This window comes from Saccostrea cucullata, unplaced genomic scaffold (assembly GCF_032062105.1).
Source record: "Saccostrea cucullata isolate Sc308-1 unplaced genomic scaffold, CSIRO_AGI_Scuc_v1 ctg4018, whole genome shotgun sequence".
Taxonomy (NCBI): Eukaryota; Metazoa; Mollusca; class Bivalvia; order Ostreida; family Ostreidae; genus Saccostrea; species Saccostrea cuccullata.
In genome coordinates this window covers 27,501-49,779 of record NW_026931731.1, presented here as the reverse complement: position 1 = coordinate 49,779, position 22,279 = coordinate 27,501, and the positions used below count along the sequence as shown (strand labels likewise).

At 34.3% G+C, this 22,279-nt stretch overlaps 2 protein-coding genes across 2 annotated transcripts in view; both read right to left on the bottom strand.

Moving 5' to 3' along the window:
* Positions 1 to 4,713: 4,713 nt before the first annotated feature.
* On the bottom strand, positions 4,714 to 7,426 carry LOC134233383 (nuclease SbcCD subunit C-like). Its single transcript, XM_062715345.1, has 3 exons — positions 6,720 to 7,426; positions 5,678 to 5,806; positions 4,714 to 5,255 (listed from the first exon to the last, which is right to left on the bottom strand). Exons 1-3 carry the CDS (start codon positions 7,267 to 7,269, stop codon positions 4,855 to 4,857), a joined length of 1,080 nt encoding a protein of 359 aa, XP_062571329.1. The 5' UTR covers positions 7,270 to 7,426; the 3' UTR covers positions 4,714 to 4,854.
* Positions 7,427 to 21,100: 13,674 nt separating this feature from the next.
* Positions 21,101 to 22,279, bottom strand: part of LOC134233381 (uncharacterized) — a 21,017-nt gene continuing 19,838 nt past the window's right edge. The window contains exon 3 of the mRNA XM_062715343.1: positions 21,101 to 21,719. Coding sequence (XP_062571327.1) covers positions 21,319 to 21,719 — 401 coding nt within the window. The 3' untranslated portion in view covers positions 21,101 to 21,318. The remainder of the gene's footprint in view (positions 21,720 to 22,279) is intronic.

Below are 22,279 nucleotides of genomic sequence, written 5' to 3'. Positions count from 1 at the left end.
GGTTTGAAAAAAAATATAAAATTGTTAATATGTGAAATTTTGCACTTGCGCGCGTAGTAGGAAGGGTGTAAAGAGGCCCATATTTACCCTTTCCCCGAAGAGAAAGTGAAAAAAGCAGGGTAGGGGTTATTTGCGATGCCTTAGCAGGAACTGCATGCGATGAATTTTCCTGAGAGTCTGAAAAATTTTTGGACTTGAATTCTTCTTACTCTGTGCCAAGTTTCAGTTAAGTTGAGCTGGTGTAATTTTTTTAATCATTTTTTATAGTATAAAGGAATGTATAGCAAAATAATTGGTAGTCTGTGTCCTATGCAGGTAAATAATTCTTATGTAAATCAGCTTGCCCAAAATCTAGCTCTCTAGATATGATCTATTAGTTTCGGATCTTGCAAATATCAATCCTTATACAGCCTGACGCCGTAACGTCAGGCAATAAGAGTAAAATAAAGCGAAAATAAAAATAGAATAATATGGATTTCTATATCCTTTGGATTTTTCGTGGGTCTTAGGTGAGATGATGAAAGAATTAATTGAACAAAACAAAGAAAGCAGAGGGAGACCACGGATGGGCTAAGTGATGTTTCCGCCAATTTTATTACGGATATCCTCGAGTCAACATGTACTCTTCCACCTACAAAGATAGAACAAAACTGTTTTTAAAAAATATACACTTTAATATTGATACCGGTAAATAAGAAAATATTGTGCTTACAGTTAATATGGATGTTAATGGTAATCAAGAAAACTTTCTTCAATTTTATTTTTATGTACTAGAATTTGAATATTGAAATTCGCCTAAAGTAAAATACTGTGTGAGACTCATTTTACCGTTTCCTCCCTTGCTAAAACCAAGTACATGGACGGCATAGACATAACCTTTAGCTATTCCACCCCGTGGGTTTGTTTACCAACAATGGTATCATTAGCTGATTTGATATTTTTTTTCCCAATTGACATACACGCTGTTAGGCTCATCTGACAGGATGTCTACAAACTCGGGATACAGTAATGGCGCTGGAAGTAATACAAACAACATTTTACAATATACTTTGACAATACCCTCCTTTTTCATGACTGAATAAGAATATATAAAGCACATACTAAAAATCATATCCCCTTACGGTTAGGATCATTGGCACCTGATACATTAATCTGAAATATCCGTTTTTGTAAAATGAAAAAAAAAAAGATTGACGTAAAATGAATCTATAAATTGCGAGTGCCCAAAATGATAGAATTTAACTTAATGCGCAATGCTTGTTATCCTTTTGATTAGGAGAAACATGATAAATTTTATTCAACGGACCTCAAAACCTTGAAATACTCCTTTGATAGCCTCTCTAGTATTTGACATTGGATCCCAGGTTACCCATAATGCAGCAGCGTTTTTCTCAGCCGATGACTTTTGTTGGACGAAGGAAGGGGACTGTAAAATTGATGATTTTTTTTATATATAAAAGTGTTGACAAGTACATCAGTGTTTTGTAGCTTTCATGGAGATAATACAAATGACCAAAAATTTATCTATGAGATGTAAAATGCGCAAGTAGGAGGTGAAAATGTCTACTGTTAACTTCCATTTAAAGTCTGCTTGATTGAGTCAACAAGATCTCTTAACTCTTAAGTATCTCTATAAACCACATAATTTATAAAAACTTCATCCAGAGACAGCTGAAAATACGATATATTTCAGTTTATTACATACAGTGCAGTTTTCAAAATCTTAGGTTCTTTATTTCATTTAAAGTAAAAAGGAAAGAATCAACTAACAGTAATACCTTATGTTCATTCAAAACCAACATTCATTTGACATTGATCTATGTTAATAAGAAAACGACTGTGCACAACGATTCTCAAAATCTGGGATGTAAGTCTAAAAAGAATAATTAACGAATCAAAATATTCATTAAGTATAACAGGTCACTATGCAGCAATATTCCAAAATTGACTTCAATAATTACCGGTGAACAGGAAATGCTTACTCTTCCTTGGCACCTGATCCCACATCTGCTTTTCCAGAGGGAAATTGTTTTTACCTCGTTCACGATTCGTTTTATTTACTCAATTTATTCGGTTGATCTCTGTTCGTCATTTATTTTCACAATGCAAAAAGTTCTCAAATATTATGTTCCGGAGCGACAAGATGGCGATGTCAACTAAAATAACACACGGCATCTTAGTAGTTAGTAAACATGAACTTACATGTACTTCCATCTGAGGAATAGACGACGGTTGTCGTGCTGTTAGGTTCATCTCCATTAAGATTGAACATGCCCACTTTCACATCAAAGGGTAGATAAATGATTTTTCATCTTTGAGGTTTTCTGCGTATGATATTTCACATCAAAGGGTAGATAAATGATTTTTCATCTTTGAGGTTTTCTGCGTATATATATATATATATATATATATATATATATATATATATATATATATATATATATATATATATATATATATATATATATATATACAAGTTGCTGTCCTTTAAAAAAGGACTGCATTACGTGGACCATATGCGCGTGTTTCTAACCGAAATTCAATTTAAGAAAATTTCTAGGTGTAGTGAATATTCATGTAGGTAAGTTCACATTTTCTACAATGATCTGCCTACTTATGACTGATTGTAGTCTCAGAGAATTTGTTAAATCTTATCTCCGATTAGCCTTTAGTTTTGTCAGTTTAAAAAATCGGGCTATTCTGGTACATTTAACCCATAATGGCTGGGACTTAAAACCTGTTCTAGATTTATACGGAAATCTATCATGGGAAAATAAATCTGATGGTTCGTACTTTAGCACAACTACGCAGATGTTTTTCTTTTTGTGGAGCCCCCCCCCCCCCCCAATATGTTGCTGCATACCTAAATCAAACGGTATTTGGATTGCTGAAATATCGAATTATTTTGCGAGCCTTGAAACACAAAACTAATGCCGGTAAAAACTTGTTTTATCATTTAAAAGCTAGAACTAGTCGTTGAATAACGTTTTCATTCAAGTTGTTAAGTTACACCAGTTCTTAATTCCTACTTTTTAAAATGCTTGTACATGTGCCAAAGAATCAATGTTTATACACTGTTTGTATAAGAGAATATACATAAGTATAAAGTACATGTATAAGAGAGAAATTCGGATCCGCCAATGAATACATGTATATAAATACGGTATGTGGATTTGAAAGCGTGATTTGCCAATGAAGGGCAAATTCTAATTCGAATAGGGCGAATTATTCTACGGGCAAGCTGCCTAAGGTGCGAACTCTCTAGCATTCTCGCGCATGCGTAGCCTGTCGTTTGCCCATGGCATCCTGTTTAACCTCGCTTATATATTTACTGCGTGGACCTCAGGGTCCATGCAATTACCAGACATCATTTTATAAATTATATACTGGTAATACATCTCCAACAACTTTTTTTCTCAAAAGGAAGATATCAGTTGACTTTTTGTGGGGAAATGACCATTTCCTAGCCCTGCAAATTAAATTTAGTTCATATTACAAATGTATTTCAAAACTGCAAGTTCTCAGTTTTTCCATGGATTCACTTCAGTCGCTTGCGTGGCGCAGTGGTTAGAGCGTCTGCTCTAGAGTCGAGAAGTAAGGAGTTTATCCTTACGTCGCGGGTTCGAATCCCACTGTGGGACGTGGAGACCGGTCCTTTGGACGAGACCGTATAAACCGAGGTCCTGTGTCGCAGTAGGTGCTGGCACAAAAAAGATCCCTCCCTGATCAATGGCCCTGCGTGCCGAGTATAGGACAAAATTTGCAGCTCTCCACCGGCAAGTGGTGGCGTCTCCATATGAGTGAAAAATTCTCGAGAGGGATGTTAAACAATATACAATCAATCAATCAATTAATCATAATTGTAATAAGAAATATTATTTTTGTTGCTTTTATGTCAGCCAATCTTTTCAATGTAGTTGGACAGGGGTACGTTGTTATACCCCCCGCTTGAAAAGCGGGAGGGTATATAGTAATCGTTAATTCCGTCTGTCCGTCTGTACGTCCGTCCGTCTGTCTGTTACGCTTTGGGGTACCCATCTCTTATCCGCATCTCCTCTTATACCACTGAATGAAATTTGATGAAACTTTCACAGACTCTTTATTACATATTGCCATTGTGCACCTCGTATTTTACTTTTTGATCCGACACATATTTTGGGTTTCCCATAGCAAATCATGGACACTGCCATTTATACACATTTGGGAGGCGAGGGGTATCATTTAGTGAGCCCATTGCTCACAGTACCTCTTGTTTGTGATTATCATGATGAACGCCATGGCAAAAACTACTGGTGTTCATAATACATGTATACATGTACATGGTAGAATTTTTGAACGTGATATAATTTTTTTTAGCAAGATGTTTAAATATTCATTCTTGCGAATTCTTTCTCATTATGTGCGAGGATGATAACTCGTATAACATTGATCCTTCATCAATCTCGTATAATGGGATGCATACATTTAAGTTAAGATTGATAACGAAACGAAACGTTCGGAGAACATATGAATTTATTCCAAATTCTTGCTTTCGCAGTTGAATGTGCACTTAAATTCACAAATATGATAACATCAGAAGAGTGTGAAGAGACCCATGATTATACAAATATAAAAAGTTAAAATACAAGACAAATAAATCATAATATACTCTCATTTTTATATGAATCAACATTAAATAGTTCACTTATTTTGGATCATTTGCATATCATAAAACTCGACTAAAACCAACTGTATGTCTCGGAATATTTTCGGGGAATCTATTACGAAAAACTCGAATTGTTATAAATCTGTGAACATCTGATAAATATACCATTAAACACATTGTCCCCTTCCTTTCCTTTTTATAAACATTTTTCACAAAAGGAATCCAGAGAAGGTTGTGATAGGTACAGAGTTGGAATAGTATCCTGTACCAGAATAACGTTTGACCCACACTTTGTCTCCTTGATTTAGCCTTAACACAAGCAAGTTAACTCCCGTCTCGTAATAATCATAATCACCAACGTCGTGCGCCATTGTTCTGACCTTGGATTCACCATTCAATACAATGTCCACTCGAATGTCTTTTATATTATAACTTTGTACACTGACGATAAAGACGTAGTGCCCGTCCACGGGGGCCGTGAACATCCCTGTAGTGGGGTTGTAACCTCCACCTGTATTAAATATTATCTTGGGGAAAACCAGTGTACTTCCTCTCCATGAAGAGTCGAAAGACGTTATTCCCGCGGTGAAGGCTACTTTTGTAGACAAACCTAAAACATAATTGTACCCTATTAGTATTGACAATTTATAATTGTTTAATTCAGTTTACTTTCAATTCATTCGAGTATTTCTTAGTATATTTAATTAACTAATTGGTATAATATTCCAGAGTGAACTCAAAAATAAAAGAGTTGGGGAAAACAAACAATTAATATTACATCGAAATTCCACAAACACAATTGTATTTGAATACTAGTTTTTAGTTAACTGAAAAAAAAGGTGTAGGGATATCAATAAAAAAAATGTAAACTCCAAGTTGGAATAAAATCTGATCTTTAGTAACTTAACTTTTAAATGATTTTTCATTATAGAAAAGTGAGAATTTATAGATAAAACCGTAAATGTTGCGGAAGCCCTACTCAAACTATAAACATTGTTTAAAAAACCATCTTACTCTTGTTTAAATACATACCACACTGTCTGTTGGTAAAATTCAATCGGAACACCTCTAAAGATGACACAGCAGACGAGAGTTTTAATTGTTCATACTGAGTCTGTTTGAGTTCCGATTTTAGGCCTTCCATTGTGTTGTTCATATGATCTGTAAAGACAGAATAACGAGGATGAGTAAGGTAAAATTATTTCCCACTGTTTTTGTATATTAAATCTTCTGACATGTAGTTAATAAAAATGTAATCGTTGTTTAAATAGTCCTCTATATACCGGTGAAAACAGAGGGGTCTTTAGGTTTCTTATGCACCCGTCCGTCCTTCTGTCAGTCTGGCTGTCTGTCCGTCTGTCCGTCAGTCTATCTTTTAGTCTGTCTCACTTGGCTGTCTGTCACACGAACGATTTGATCCACCCCAATCACAACTTGAGAAAAAACAGCTTTTATTAACACCATGGGCCAAGGGTTTATGAGGAAAGTAGCGTATTAGAAACCCTTAATAGCTAGCGAAGAAGGGGTTATCCGCAATTATTTTTCTCAACTCTTTCATATATTGAGCTGGATTTTGTAATTGACTCTACCATCATGAGTTTAAGATCAAGTTTGCATTTTGTTCCGCTTCAACATATATGAAGGAAGCAATTCATTTTCAATTTTTAAAGGGAACCAGCTTGTTACGCTTGCCGGTAGGGTACATGTACTAGTATTGCTAAGGCAACATACACTCCCAAAATGCTTTGTTCATGATAGTAAAACAAAAACTACATTTGATGTAATACCAGTATTCCAAGGGGGAAAAAGAAGACTCTTTGACATTTGCTGTAACTGATTTTTAAAAAGAAACATTCCTCAAACATTTGAAATTCCAATAAAATATCAAGCATTTGTCCAAATGTTAAATAAGGGGAAAACCATTCGGCTAGCCAGGTTATAAAGTACTAAAAATGAAATTTTTATAGAAAAAAGTACATGTAATAAATTTCAGAATTTTTTCGATTTAATAACTAGTATCTAACATTTCTTTCGAGTTACTAAGACATCCTACATTTTTTTATATTGTACCCACCAGATAAGGAATCTGTCATGGTCTGTTGACTTTTCTGTAGGTCAGTTAGAGCCAAACTCAGTCTATCGTTGGCTGATCTAAGTTCTGTGTTGTAAGCCTCCAGAGAATCATTAAGTCTCCCTGATATCAACTTGTATCTATTGTCAATGAGTTCCGGAATATTCTTGTCGATTTCCAGACTGTGTTTATGGAAGTCCAGAAGCGTAATGGACAAATACCGAACTTCAGTTTTAATGTCTGCTAAGATACCGGATGTGTTCTGTTCAAACATTTGTTTTTCCTTTAGCAACTGTGTTTCGAACACTCGACGACTGGCGTCCACGACTGTTAAATTTTCTTTTAAAGACTCAATATTCTCATTACATATGGCTACTTTGTTGTTTAATCGATTGTTTTCCAGCTTAAGCGATCGCACCTCTTTCTTCAAATCGGATATTTCTCTGGTGGTTGTTTCTTTCAGCGAAGACATCTCGCTTTCTGAAGTCACAAGACTTTGTTGAAGGGACACCATGTCTTTCATCAGTGCGTGGACATTTTTCACCAATGTCATTCGGATCAGGGTCTCTTGATTTAGTAGCTGTCGAAATACGTCGACGTGTTTAGTATCAAGTGTACCGAAGTCTAAGTCTGTTGAGTTCTTTATACTGCCGTCTGTTAGAACTGAGAAAGCATGGGACCCAATCAAGCTTATTACAACAAACAAAAAACATGACAAACGCTTCATTTTTGAAACTGAGGTAAACTGCACGCTCTTCACTTTATAAACGTGATTGGTATCTAAAAATATTTTCTCCCTCGAACATTTTAGCTCACCAGTGTCAATTAAAAATCCTCACCAGTGTCAGTTTAAAATTCTTTCTCTAAAATCAAACTCGCTGCATATCAAAGGGTCTTAGCCGCGAAGGTTCACAGGACTTGATCACGTGACCAAATTAGCTTTTACTTAACTTATCCCCCATTTCTTAACTAAAATTTTGTTCATTTGTTGTTATTCTCGCGAGAACGAAGCTTAAACAAGCGATGCGTTGTAGGACCATAAATTTGTGCGGAAAATGTCGTCTGAATCACTGTGTTACTTTAAATTCTTTCTTCGCCCAGGAGTTGTTGTTAGAGCTTCCAATACTTTGCGCCGCTCATTGTCCTCGCTAATAATTTAAATTTTATAAATATCCATTTTAGCTTTGAGGGGTTGGGTATTTGTATTTCTATCCGATTGTCAGATTCTATCGGATTCGCAGTCATGCTATCCCTTTTTTGGATGAAATAAATGCTAGTAGCAAATAAATAACTGACCACTCTTAGATTTAGTAATTTTTAATGAAGCTAAAACCAGGCGACTCATGTGTTCCTTGGAACACTCTAGTTATAATATACCCTGTGTCTAAAACCAAATTTGTGCATCTTATGATGATACATGAACCTGTTTTTCAACAGGTTCTAAAATTGCAGCCCTTGAGTCTCCAATCATTTTTTTCTTTTTTCGCATTTCTACAAAGACCTTTTCAGAAGGAGTATAGAAAGAAAGATTCCAGTATTCTTTTTCGACACTGTAATCTTAGCAAAATCCCCAAATTTCTATCGATTTGAAATGTTTACATGATTATTTCACGAAGTCTTCTTTTAAAAGAAGGTAAATAAGAAAGCATTGACACCTTCTCAAGAGAACTCTTATCCTAAATGACAAAAACATTACAGCAATGTTAACTGTTTACAAACGGTTCTCATTGATAATATCTGGCGAATACTGGAACCATACATTAAAAGACGGTAGGTTACACAACGTATGTCTTGAATTTAAGATAGCTGTATTCTCTTAACACAAATTTCTGTTAAAATATGATGGTATCACCTACAGAAAAATGATATACAAATTTAAGTTCTCTGATTGAGAAAAACTCGCACAGATAAACCAGATAGTTGTAGATCCAAGCGTTGTAGAACCTTCGATTTACTTTATATGCATTCCTCTCTTAATAAAGTGTTTCAATGTGTTTTTTTTTTTTGCACTTGCTTTGTCAATTATTTTCTCATCTGAAATCCAGGCCCATCGTTGTTTTATGAGCCTTAACTTGGTTCCGTGTATCTAGAGAAACTTTAGGACGATATGGTCCAACTTCAGGTTTTCCATTCCTTGACGATTTGGAACTATGGATAGCAAGATAAGCTGAAAATGTTGATATACCGGAACGCTGAAAATTAATTCTTTGATAATGAGACGATGTGATGCACATTAACTATATGTTATATACATATACAAGTTACTGCTCATACGAGGGGTGATCAAAATGTTCGCGAACTATCTCTATATCTACAAAATCACAATTCAAATTAGAAAAAAACTAGTGCTAATTGTAACGGGGACCGTTACAGATGTTCCCCAAACGCTCCCCAACTCCCTTTTGGTGCCATATTCCCTGTAAGCTTCATTAAATAAGACAAACTCTATGCATCTGAGATTTTAACAACATTTACAAAGAAGTGTACAAAAATCATTTAAACTTTAGCTTTGCACGCGTGCACACGTGAATGCATTTGCGTCATGACCATATCATCTTGTCTACACAATCTATATTTTTAATACACTGAATATTAAAGTATTTAATCCAAAATTATTTAAAAAATACGCTTATTCAAGTGTATGTTTGATTTTACTCATTTCACGTGCACGCACGTGCATACATGAGCATGGTGACCATACCTTCTTGTAGAAGTCCATTACATCTGTCTATGTTCTAAATTCCACCCCGTTTGGGTGAAAACTAAGGGAGTTATAGCTATTTAAAGTTTCAGCCAATCAGATTGCAGCACATGTACACGCACGTGTATGCATGTGCATGGTGACCATACCTACTTGTAGAAGTATATTATATCTATCTATATTCCAAATCCCATCCTGTTTGGTTGAAAACCAAGGGAGTTATAGCTGTTTAAAGTTTCAGCCAATCAGATTGCAGCGCACGTGCGTGCACGTGTTTTCATGATAATTGCTTTATTTCAAGTTGTAGGATATCTTAATGCATGGCTAAGTTCAAAATTTCAAAGGATTTCGTCAAAAAACAAGAAAGATATTGAGACTTTCGTTGCAGCCAATCAGAGCGAAGTGCACGTGCATGCGCGTGAGATCTTGCTATTTTCACCATGTCGTCATGTCTATACTACTAATACATCCTCACATTATGAGTTTCAAAGCATTTCATATAAAAAAAGAAAAGTTGTGGCTATATCTATTATATTGGTCATTTCACGTGTTGCACGTGCACGCTCTTGCAAGCACGTGCGCGCAAAATGACCTTGATTCCGCAAATCTACATAACATGTCTACTAACCCTAAAAAGGTTTTACCTACATCGGACGAACAGTTTACAAGATCATTCCCGGACAAAAAAGTTCCAGGAAGAAGAAGAAGAAAAATAATAATAATAATAATAACTAGGGCTAATTGTAACGGGGACCGTTACAGATGTTCCCCAAACGCTCCCCTACACCCTTTTGGTGCCATATTACCTGTAAGCGCTATTAAATAAGAGACACTTTTTCCCCGAAGAATACAAAATATATTCATTTCACGTGCATGTGGACTATACCTTCCTGTAGAAGTTTATTATGTCTGTCTATGTTCTAAATCCCAACCTGTTTGGTTGAAAAACAAGGGAGTTATAGCCATTTACAGTTTTAGCCAATCAGATAGCAGCGCACGTGCATGCGCGTGATTTCGTGACAAGTGTTATATATCATATTGTAGTACATACTAAAGTATGTATATATTTTAGATTTCATAGCATTTCGTCAAAAAACAGGAAAGATATTGAGATTTTTGTTTCAGCGAATCAGAACGAAGCGCACGTGCACGTACGTTCATGTATGTGCATGATGACCATACCTTCTTGTAGAAGTCTATTATATCTGTCTATTTTCTAAATCCCATCCTGTTTGGTTGAAAAACAAGGGAGGTATAGCCATTTAAAGTTTAAGCCAATCAGATTGCAGCGCACGTGCATGCACGTGTTTTCAAGACAATTGTTATATATTATATTGTAGAACATCCTAAAGTATGCCTATATTTAAAATTTCATACCATTCCGTCAAAAAACAGAAAAGATATTGAGATTTTTGTTTCAGCGAATCAGAGCGAAGCGCACGTGCATGCGCGTGAGTTCTTGCTAATTTGACAGTGTCATATTATCTACACTATTATTATATCTTTATATAATGAGTTTCAAATCATTTCATTAAAAATGTAAAAGTTATAGCTATATTAAGTATATCGGTCATTTCACTCATATCACGCGCCCGCACGTGCATGCGTATGCGCGCAAAATGACCTTCGTTCCGCACACCTACACTACACACCTATTAACCCTAAAAAGGTTTTAGCTTAGTTGGGTGAACAGTTTCTGAGAACACTCGCGGACAAAAAAGTACCGGAGAAGAAATAAGAAGAAAAAAGAATAATAATAATAACTAGAATCTTGTTGCCATGGCAACAAATAAGTCTTCCGTTCTTCTAAATCTGTAAGAATTTGCTTTTTTCTCTGCAAAAAACATAGATATCATATGTACTCTGAAAGAAAAAAAAACTGCAAAAAGGTCTTTCAGTACTTAAGGTACTTTGATTTTCATGACCAATCTTGTTCTTATGCATTTTGGCACTCATAAGAGCTACACGTGTATCATAGACAAACCAACGGACGAACGAACACCGTACTCTCATAAACTTCACTGTGTTTATGTTCTGGCACAATTGTGATGGTGTTATAAAAATGTCATGAACTAAGTTAGTACCACATTAAACGTAAAGTCGTTGATTTTTACAGTAATACTATCGAGATTTGTCAGCAGAAAGATTATTCGAATTCAACTACAGGAATTATTCAGCGATTAATTGATTATATGTTGTTTAATGTCCCTCTCGAGAATTTTTCACATGGAGAAGCCTCCTCTCGCCGGTGGAGACTGCAAAATGTTGTCCTATAATTTGGCTCTAATCGCCATTGAGCAGTGAGGAATCTTTTTGAGTCAGTACCGTCTGACACACGGGACCTCGATTTAAACGATCTCATCTGACGGACCGGTCTCCACGTCCCACAACTGAACAAGTACAGATATATGATGCTCTAGCCATGTTTTTATTTTATTTTCCATTTCTCAAATTTGTTGCATCAGATTTTCTTAAAGATCATACTTAATAAAATTCATTTCGAACAACTTGATTGCAATGCATACAGCGTCCGGTGATTTTGATTGACAGGTCAATACATGTGCACTTCTTAAGCAGAAAAAATATACAGAGAGTGACTACGACGGACTATGAAATCAGAAAATATTTAATAAAGAATGTGTACAACTGATATAGAACTGATTTTTTGTCTATGTAAATGGATAGGATAATCAGGATTAAAGGGGAATCTCTCTCTCTCTTTCTCTCAGACATGTAAATTTCAGTATCTTGCGTAATGAAAAATCTACTATTATAGAATATGAATTCTGTATACATGTTGATGGTAATTATAACCAAATGTTCCAGATCTAATTGTATAACGAATTTATAATTCAAAGGCCTATAGTTGCAATAATGTCTCCGAATAAAATCAAGAAGGGGGGGCTTCAAAAGAATTACATACTCGGTAATTTTATGTTTTATGAATTAAAAGGAAAATACTTAAGGTTGCATGTACATATATAATTTTATTATACCTCTGTGAATTTGTTCAATATAAAAACATGGCGAATAAACATGCTATCTTTTTCAAACAGCCCCTACTGTGAAATAGTTTTTGTGCTATCTGCCCATGGTGAAATAGTCATCAAACTATTCACCGGCAGCATTCTGTTTCCCTCGCTTTTCATCTCGGAAAACGTCTGGTTTTATACGGATTGTGACGCGTATATATTATGACGTAACAAAAGTTAAGTCAGCATCGGTATAATATGGAATATCATAATTGTGTGTACCCTGGACTCCCAAAAGTTAACAAAAGTTAAGTCAGCATCGGTATAATAAAACACCTATTTACTGACTATTCGGACAATAGCAAGTTTATCGTCCCCCTCGACAGCAAACTATTTCCCTCGGCTGCGCCTCGGGAAATAGTTTGCTGTCTTGGGGAACGATAAACTTGCTATTGTCCTCATAGCCAGTAAATAGGTGTATAATATAGCATTGCATAAAATTGTGTTCATTCGTATACTTTATCTAACATATCAACAGACCTTTGCAGATGTTTTTGTATCATGTTTTTAGCGTAGCATTATTTCACACAGAAACGCGTAACTTTCACATAATGTTAACCCTTTGAGTACTAGTATTTCACAAAAATCCAAGAATCGCTTTTTCTCATCTTTAATAACTTCTCGGGTATATAAAAGTATAGATCATGTATAATAAATAACAATATAAGACTTTTAATCAATGAAATATACGTGTTAAAACCAAATCCAATATATAGATTGATTTTCTTTCTTTTAAGTTGCAGATATCTATTTATTTCTAAAGGCTTTACAACGGTATTACATTACTCTTCTATCTCTCAGTTCCCTTTTGAGTACATATAATATTTTAGAATCGAAAATAAAACTCGGATTCCGGGATAATTTCGCATTCAAATATTAGAGAATGAATTAAGAATATTTTTTTAAATATAATCATAACAGACATTACAGATTTACACTACGCTGACAACTTTAAACTATGCATATACTGAAAGCAGTAACCAACGTAATCTTTCATGCAGAAGTGGATATGGAAACTCAAAGTCTAAATATTTTTTTTTATGTGAAAAGTGTGGATATAGACGTCTGCGACGTCATGGATACTACCTCCGCCTTTATCTCGAAAGTTCTATTCCCAATTACAAGTCAGAGTTATCTATCTTTGCTCATTGTCACTACGTAAATAGAGAAAATGAATTTAATTATTGACGGAACCTTAAATCTCCAAAATGCAGAATCCGATTGAATAAATAATATGTTTAGTATTTTTGTAGAATAATTTGTATATACATCGCTGTAATGTATACTGCGTACAATATTATTTTCTTCAAAGTGCTTATTTGACACAGAACGGATATTTTTTAAGATATAAATTTGTAAATCAAAAACTTTCAATATACAGACTAACAATACACAGCCAAATTTAAACTAATATGCATATAGTGAATTAAGTAATATGCAAAAGAGAGAATATTGAATGTGTAAATATGTTGATCTGGAGAGCGTATATATGTCTCTAACGTCATCAATACTATTTCCGCCTTTATCTCAAAAGTTTTATTCTCATTCACAGGTCAGAGTTATCTTTCTTTGCCCACCGTATACATACTACGTAAATAGAGAAAATTTCGGTACCGAAAATATACAAAATGCAGAAGCTGATTTAAAAACAAATTATATATTTAGTATTTGTAGAAAAATGTCTGTTTTACTTAAGAATATCTTGAAAAAATATCTAAAAACAAAAAAATCAAAAATTGACAAAAAACAAATTCACTTCCGATTCGGACAGGAAGTACTGGAAAGACACGAAAATAACTTCAAAACAAATAAAATATCATGATCTAATACTCCTGTAAATTTCATATCTTTACCTCAAACCGTTTCCGAGAAAACTGCCGGACAAAAGTCCATTTTAAAATTCGAAAATCGGCCATAACTTCGGACCGGAAGTGAATTTTTCAAAAAACGGAATTTTATACAAACTTCATATATCAACCTACTTACATGAGAAAAATTGTGAAAATCTATCCAGCCATCTCTGAGTAATCGCGCTCACAAAATTTGGGAGGAATAATAATAATAATAATAATAATAAAAAGAAACAATACAAACACTATAAGTCTTCCGTTGTGAACGGAAGACTTAATAACTAGTGCTAATTGTAACGGGGACCGTTACAGATGTTCCCCAAACGCCCCCCAACTCCCTTTTGGTGCCATATTCCCTGTTATCTCTATTAAATAAGAAATACTTTATGGAATTTAGACTTAATCAAGATCTTCCAAAAAAAAAATACAAAATATATTAAAAAATAGGCATTGCACGCGTGTTCATGTGCGTAACGACCATATTATCTTGTCTACACTATCTAAAATTTTAATAATATCAAAGCATTTAATCCAAAAGTATTAAAAAATGCACTCATTCGAGTGTATTTTTTATTTTACTCATTTCACGTGCACGCACGTGCAAGCACGTGCATAATGACTACACCTTCTTGTAGGAGTCCCTTATATTTATCCAAGTTCTAAATCCCATCCTGTTTGGTTGAAAAACAAGAGAGTTATAGCCATTTGAAGTTTCAGCCAATCAGATTGCAGCACACGTGCATGCGCGTGATTTCATGAATATTTTCTATATCATATGTTAGGATATCGTAATGCATGACTATGTTTTAAATTTCAAAGCATTTCGTCAAAAAACAAACGAGATATAGCCATTTAAAGTTTTAGCCAATCAGATTACAGCACGCGCGCATGCGCATGCTTTTATTAAAATTTTAATATACCATGCTGTAGATCTTCAAAATGTAGGACCATGTTCAAAATTTCAAAAGATTATGACAAGAAACAAGAAAGATATTGAGACTTTAGTTTCAGCCAATCAGAGCAAAGCGCACGTGCATGCGCGTGAGATCTTGCTATTTTGACCATGCCATCTTGTCTATACTACTAATGTATCCTTACATTATGAGTTTCAAAGCATTTTATCAAAAAATAGAAAAGTTCCGACTATATCTATTATATTGGTTATTTCAAGTGTTGCACGTGCGCGCTCTTGCAAGCACGTGCGCGCAAAATGACCTTGATTCCGCAAATCTGCATAACATGTCAACTTACCCTAAAAAGGTTTTACCTATCTCGGACGAACAGTTTACAAGATCATTCCCGGACAAAAAAGTACCCAGGAAGAAGAAGAAGAAAAATAATAATAATAATAATAATAATAAGAAACAGAGTAAAAACAATATGTTCCCCAACTTCGTTTGGGGAACATAATAATAAGAAACAGAGTAAAAACAATATGTTCCCCAACTTCGTTTGGGGAACATAATTTGGTACACGCAAAGCCATACACAACTTCTATAAATAGCATATGCTGAATAAAGTTTTGCTCCTTGTTTGTGACGTCATAATGGGAAAATGACGTCACTATGTAGGTCACTTGTGACCAAAAATGGTTGCCCCAATCGTACTCGTTCGACAAACGACTCTACAATTTATGGTGTATCTTAGAAATCACTTTGCAGTAGCATATAATAATTTGTACATAGTTTATTAAGACAAATGATTTCCTATAAAGTCAATCAATGACTGGATTGATCGTTTTTGTGAAGGAAGGCAGATGTTTGAAAATGATACTTGTTATGTTGCCCGGTGAAAGCAAGTTTGAAAAGAGATGTGTTTTTAATTAAGCAATTTGCTATCAAAGACCTCCAATTTACACTTTGGAAGATAGTTTAATATTTGAACAATAATATGATTATTGAATACCTAAGATATCGTTAACTTTAGATTTTGAACATACTCGATATGATAAAAAGTGGGCACCCATTCTTTATCCCCCTTGAAAAAACGTCTCCCCCCGAGACAGAAGATTTGGGGTTTGATGGTCGCCATGCTTATTTTTGGAAAGGATATTCTTATCCACCCATTCTGTCGCGGAGATTTGACAATTTCTGACAAATGAAATGTTCTTGCTATAAAAATTAACTTACATGGAAAGAAATATAAAACTCAGAAAAATCTTTCGGATTTTGTGACAGGACGCTAATGAAGGGGTCACGTGACCGCTATATCACGTTATTCGCGCTTGAGCAGAACGGTGGTTGTTGTGCATTAAAATTGGAGAGGACTAATTTAAAATATGATCAACACTGAAACCAAGTATTGTTTCTTTCATGGAAGTTATTCAATTAGTTCGCAAACTTTTTGATCACCCTTCGTAATTCAGCTAGCAGTAGCTCCCTCTACCATTTTCAGCACAAAAAGATCAAAAACATGGTCTAGAAGCAAAATGTGTGTACATAGACACATTGAATGCTTAAAAAATTAGTCTTGTCAGTTGTTATGTAAGCATTTTCAGAAGAGTTACTTTTATAAATCGTCGGAAACCCATGGGTGATCCCAATTTTTACTTGTCATCCTTGGGCACATCATTTTGATGAAGTGTTGACAAGTACATCAGTGTTTTGCAGCTTTCCGGAACAAATAATTCAAACGACAAAAATTTTATATATGAGATGCAAAAATGCACAAGTAGGAGGTGAATATGTCAACTGTTAACTTCTGTTTTAAGTCTTTTTCGATGGAGTAAATAAGGTCTCTTAACTTTAAAGTACCTCCGTAGAACACATAATTTATAAACACTTTCATTCTTCATCCAGAGGGACAGATGAAAATACGCTATATTACAGTTTATTGCATACAGTGAAGAATCCACCAATATTTTATGTTCATTCAAAAACCAACATTTATTTGGCGTTGATCAGTCTGGGGTTTTTTAAATAAGGAAAACTACCGTTCACTACAATTTTCAAAATCTGAGATGCAAGCTTAAAAAGGATAATTAACAAAATCAATACCCAGTTTTCATTAATTAAAACAGGTCACAATGCAGCAATATTCTAAAATTGACTTCAATAATTACCGGTCAACACGGGATATTTACTCTTCCTTGGCACCTGATCCCACACCTGCTTTTCCAGAGGGAAATTGTTTTTGCCATGTTCACGATTCGTTTTGTTTACTCAATTTATTAGGTTGATTACTGTTCGTAATTTTTTTTCACAATGCAAAAAGTCCTCAAATACTATGTTCGGGAGCGACAAGATGGCAATGTCAACTAAAATAACACACGACATCGATCGTATTAGTAAAGTAAACATGCATGACTTACTTCCCTCTGAGGAATAGACGACGGTTTTCGTGCTGTAAGGATCATCTCCATTAAGATTGAACACAACCATTTTCACTTCATAAGGTAGATAAAATAAATTTTCATCTTTGAGGTTTACAGCGTATGATATACTTTTACCAGACACCATTTACTGAATTATATACTAGTAATCCGTCTCGAACAACTTCTTCTGAAAGAAGAATATAGAGATAACGAACAGTATTCAATCTCAAATTCCGTAAAACAATACAAAATAGGAGCAGAGCAAACACGAACCTCCGAAACATCAGAGGTGGGATCAGGTACCATGGAGGAATGAGCATCTCCTGCTGACCGGTCACACCCGCCGTGTGCTCCTTGCCATGATCGGGAAATAACGGAAAAATCCGTCTCAATTCAGTGTATAAATAATGGACTAACAATTAGTATGAAAAACGTCAGCCAGCATTTGACTGAATGATAAAATGTATTTGCTGACCTATTGTATCGACCACAGAACTTACGAAACGATGACTCTAAACGAGACTGCTGATGTTCTTGTTTCATTAACTTGCTTGTCAATAATTTACCACGTTTTCGAAGTTGTTCATACGTAGAGAATGCTCTTGCGTATCGAATCAACTGAAATATATATATACTCCGTATGCAGGTGATGAAGATATATTGCTGCATAAGTAAGGGAAGTTGGCGATAGAAAAGTTAAAATCATCACGTTTATCATAGAGCTTGGTTGTTAGATTACCATTAAGGGCTTCTTCAAGTAGAATATCCAAGTATGAAACAGATGTGTCAGACTCTGTGGTATCTTTTACAGTAATGAATGCCGAAAATCATTTATCGAAACTCAAACAGTCTGAGTTCAGCATTCATTACAGTTCGCATATAATATGAAGATTTAAAAAAAACTAATTAAAATTTCTACTATTTAATTTTGTTTCTTGATGGACTCTTAATAACACAAAATAATTAACAAATTGCAATGACATAACCATTTAATAAAATTTTCTATTAAATTTAAAAGATTGATATGTAATTTTAGAAACAAAAATAAACCTATTTTTTCTTAGTTTAAATTCTATTCATAGCAAAATAAATGAAAATATTTTTATGAATAAACACACTGTGTCCTTCTTCTTCTTCTTTTTTTTTTTTTTGTTACAGGGAAAAGTTGCAAATTAGAATTCGGGGAGATAACTCCCGTTTGTTTACGATACTAGTTGTTAGTAATTGAGCGCTGATTTAACCGCGGCGGGGACAGGTAGGTGATGAATTTCCCGCGGAGGGAACGCAGTTTACCTGTCTCACCTGGCCAAATACCGCGTTGTGATTATACCGCGACGGGGCACGGGAAATACGGGATCCGCGTTGCCTGTACTGTATCTCAAGCTCACCAGGATATATCGTATCGACGTAGGAATGAAAATTACCATTGTTAATTGACAATACTTCGTCGATATATCTAAATGTTCAAATGAAGGCCGCTGAAAGTGTTTTCTTCTTTTCACGTTAAAGATTTTGCATAGATTCTGCTTCATATGAATATAAAACTAGATCTGCTAATAACGGAGCGCAATTGGTACCCATGGGAATTCCAATAGATTGTTGAAAGACCTGGTCTCCAAAAACCACATAGATATTGTCAATCAGAAACTCAAGCATCTCTTTGATGTCAACTTTAGTGTACTTGTGTGTGCAATCAGAATGTGTTTTAACAAAATAATTTTGCAAATGACCCATGACCAGGTAAAAATTTACGAGTTCCCTTTTTATTGAAAAAGCAGCCAATGATATAAAAAAGGCTGGACTTCAATTTATCGTGGGGAATGGTTGTGTATAAAGTTGAAAAGGCGTGAATTTTTAAGCAGTTGATTTTGGTAAAATCTTGCGATATTTCAAATTGTCCAAAAGTTCTTTGGAATTTTTGAGTATCCACATCTGATTCACACAACTTCTTGAATATATTGTTGCACAGTACTTTTGAAGTTTTTCCTTCACTACTGTCAATATCTTAGTGAGAGTAACGAAAGAGACTTGGTTGAACATTTACTGGAACGCGCAATGTATCTTTGTAAGGATTTTTTATAAAGTTTTGGAATCCAATATATAAAGGGTAGTTTAAATTTATTTTGGCTCTGTGGAATATTAAAAAGATTTAAAACTGACATAGTTTTGAAGAATTTCTTCCTTAGAAAGGGAAGTATGAGTATAAGTAGGATTACCACTTGTAGAATTAATAATATCAGTTGACTCTTGAGGTTCTCAGAATTTTCCATGTATTGTAAATAAAATAACTTGCTTTTCATGAACACCCTTCTGCAATAATATTCACTAGTTCAACGTCATTTAGAAATAAAACCCTTCCACCGTACATACATGTACTTTCAAGTATGCCAAAAAGCATGCTTGACAAACGCGTACGCAAGGATTCTAAAGTATTTGAGAATCAATTGTTTAATTCAATAAAACTGTAATGAACAGAATGGATGATAAAGTAACAAACCTAAGTTAAATTGATAGAGAAGGTGGACACCTACAATCCAAATAAATCTCCTAGAGCCAAACTTTACATCCATGTCTGATTTAATTCTAGCATGTACTGAACAAAGACAATTTATACTTTTATGATGTCCGATTTCTCAGGATGGCAGCTGCAGCTGTCATCAATGACTATATAACAAATTAAAAGACAATATAGGCACTTTATATCTGATATGAAATTTTTAGTCTCCAGACTAAATATGTTAATATTTAATATATGTACGGCGATTTTCTGCTTGTATCCTTCATACATGTTAAAATTCAACATTTAGTATAAAGAATTGACTCTTAAAATTATTATTGAACAATATACTTTAATTAGATATACAAAAACGTTCCATTCAAATAAAAATTTGCCAATTTAATGCAAATTATTATATTTCAAATTCGAATAATTTTTACGATTTTGGGATATTTCTAATAAAGTATTAATTATTGGTACTGAAATATCACAGAATTTTGCTTCATAATTGTAATAAAAATGTAATTCATTTTTGTTGCTTTCATGTCCGCCAATCTTTTCAAGGCAGTTGAAATTGGTACTATGCTGATTGTGATTTTCATGATGAACACCAAAATAAATAAAACATGTATATACGAAGAAATTTTCAACATAATATTAATTTATTTTGACGCAAGATGTCTAAACAGTTTTTCTTGCATATTCTTACTCATTGTTTGTGAGAAAGATAGTTGACATGATCCTTCATCAACCGCTCGTACAACGGGATTGCATACATTTAAGTTAAGATTGATAACAAAACAAAACGTTCAGAAAACATGCAATATATTCCAAGTTCTTGATACATATGTATGTATCGCAGTTGAATACGCACTTAAAAATCATAAAACTGAAAAATCAGAACATCTATGAAAATACAAATATAAAAAGAATTTAAAATACAAGACAAAAAATAATGCTCTTATTATATTATTAAAATGGTAATGCTCTCATTTTTAAAAAGGAAGCAACATTAAATAGTTCATTTATTTTGGATCCTTTCTAAAACACATCTATATCTTAAAACTCGACTGAAACTAACTGTATGTCTCGGAATATGTTCGAGGAATCTACGTCGTAAAAAATCGACTTTTCTGATTTTATCAGCTTGTATCTAACTATGCCATTAGGCCCATTATCCTCATACTTTCCTTACTGTAATCATTTTTTTTACAAAAGGAATCCAGAGAAGGTTGTGATAGGTACAGAGTTGGAATAGTATCCTGTACCAGAATAACGTTTGACCCACACTTTGTCTCCTTGATTTAGCCTTAACACAACCAAGTTAACTCCTGTCTCGTAATAATCATTACCACTACTGTCGTGTGCTATTGTTCTTACCTTGGATTCTCCATTCAATACTATTTCCATCCGAATTTCATATGTACCATAACTCTGTACATTGACGAAGAAGACGTAGTGCCCGTCTAAGGGGGCCGTGAACATCCCTGTAGTGGGGTTGTAACCTCCACCAGTATTAAATATCATCTTGGGGAAAACCAGTGTGCTTCCACTCCATGAAGAGTCAGAGGACGTTATACCCGCGGTGAAGGCTACTTTTGAAGACAGACCTAAAACACAATTGTATCCTATTAGTATAGACAATTTATTTTGTTTCATTTCACTTTATATTGATTCGAGTATTTCTTAGTATATTTAATTAAATTATTGGTATTCCATCAAGTGAACTCAAAAATTAAAAAGTTGTGGATAAATAAGAAATACTACATCGAAATTCCACAAACATTACTAATGTGTAAATTCTAGTATAATTATAGTAAACTGAAAAAAAGTGTAGGGTTATCAATAGAAATTTGTAAATTCCAAGGTGGAATAAAATTTGCTTTTTAAGTATAGAGAAGTGAGAATTTATAGATAAAGCCATAAATGATGCGGAAACCCTACTCAAACTCTGTCGTAAAAAAACTTCATCCTTAAACTGTCTTTAATTTGAATACATACCACACTGCCTGTAGGTAAAATTCAATCGGAACACCTCTAAAGATGACACAGAGGACGATAGTTTTAATTGTTCATACTGGGTCTGTTTGAGTTCCGATTTTAGTCTTTCCATTGTGTTGTTCATATGATCTGTAAAGACAGAATAACGAAGATGAGTAATGTATAATGT

What these genes read in the sequence shown, in the direction of transcription:
- LOC134233383 (XM_062715345.1), bottom strand. Translation starts at nt 7,269, where the DNA reads ATGACATTGGTGAAAAATGTCCACGCACTGATGAAAGACATGGTGTCC. An exon ending in CATGACAGATTCCTTATCTG is followed by an intron (nt 5,807 to 6,719) that starts GTGGGTACAATA and finishes CTGTCTTTACAG; the next exon opens with ATCATATGAACAACACAATG. An exon ending in TTTTACCAACAGACAGTGTG is followed by an intron (nt 5,256 to 5,677) that starts GTATGTATTTAA and finishes ATTATGTTTTAG; the next exon opens with GTTTGTCTACAAAAGTAGCC.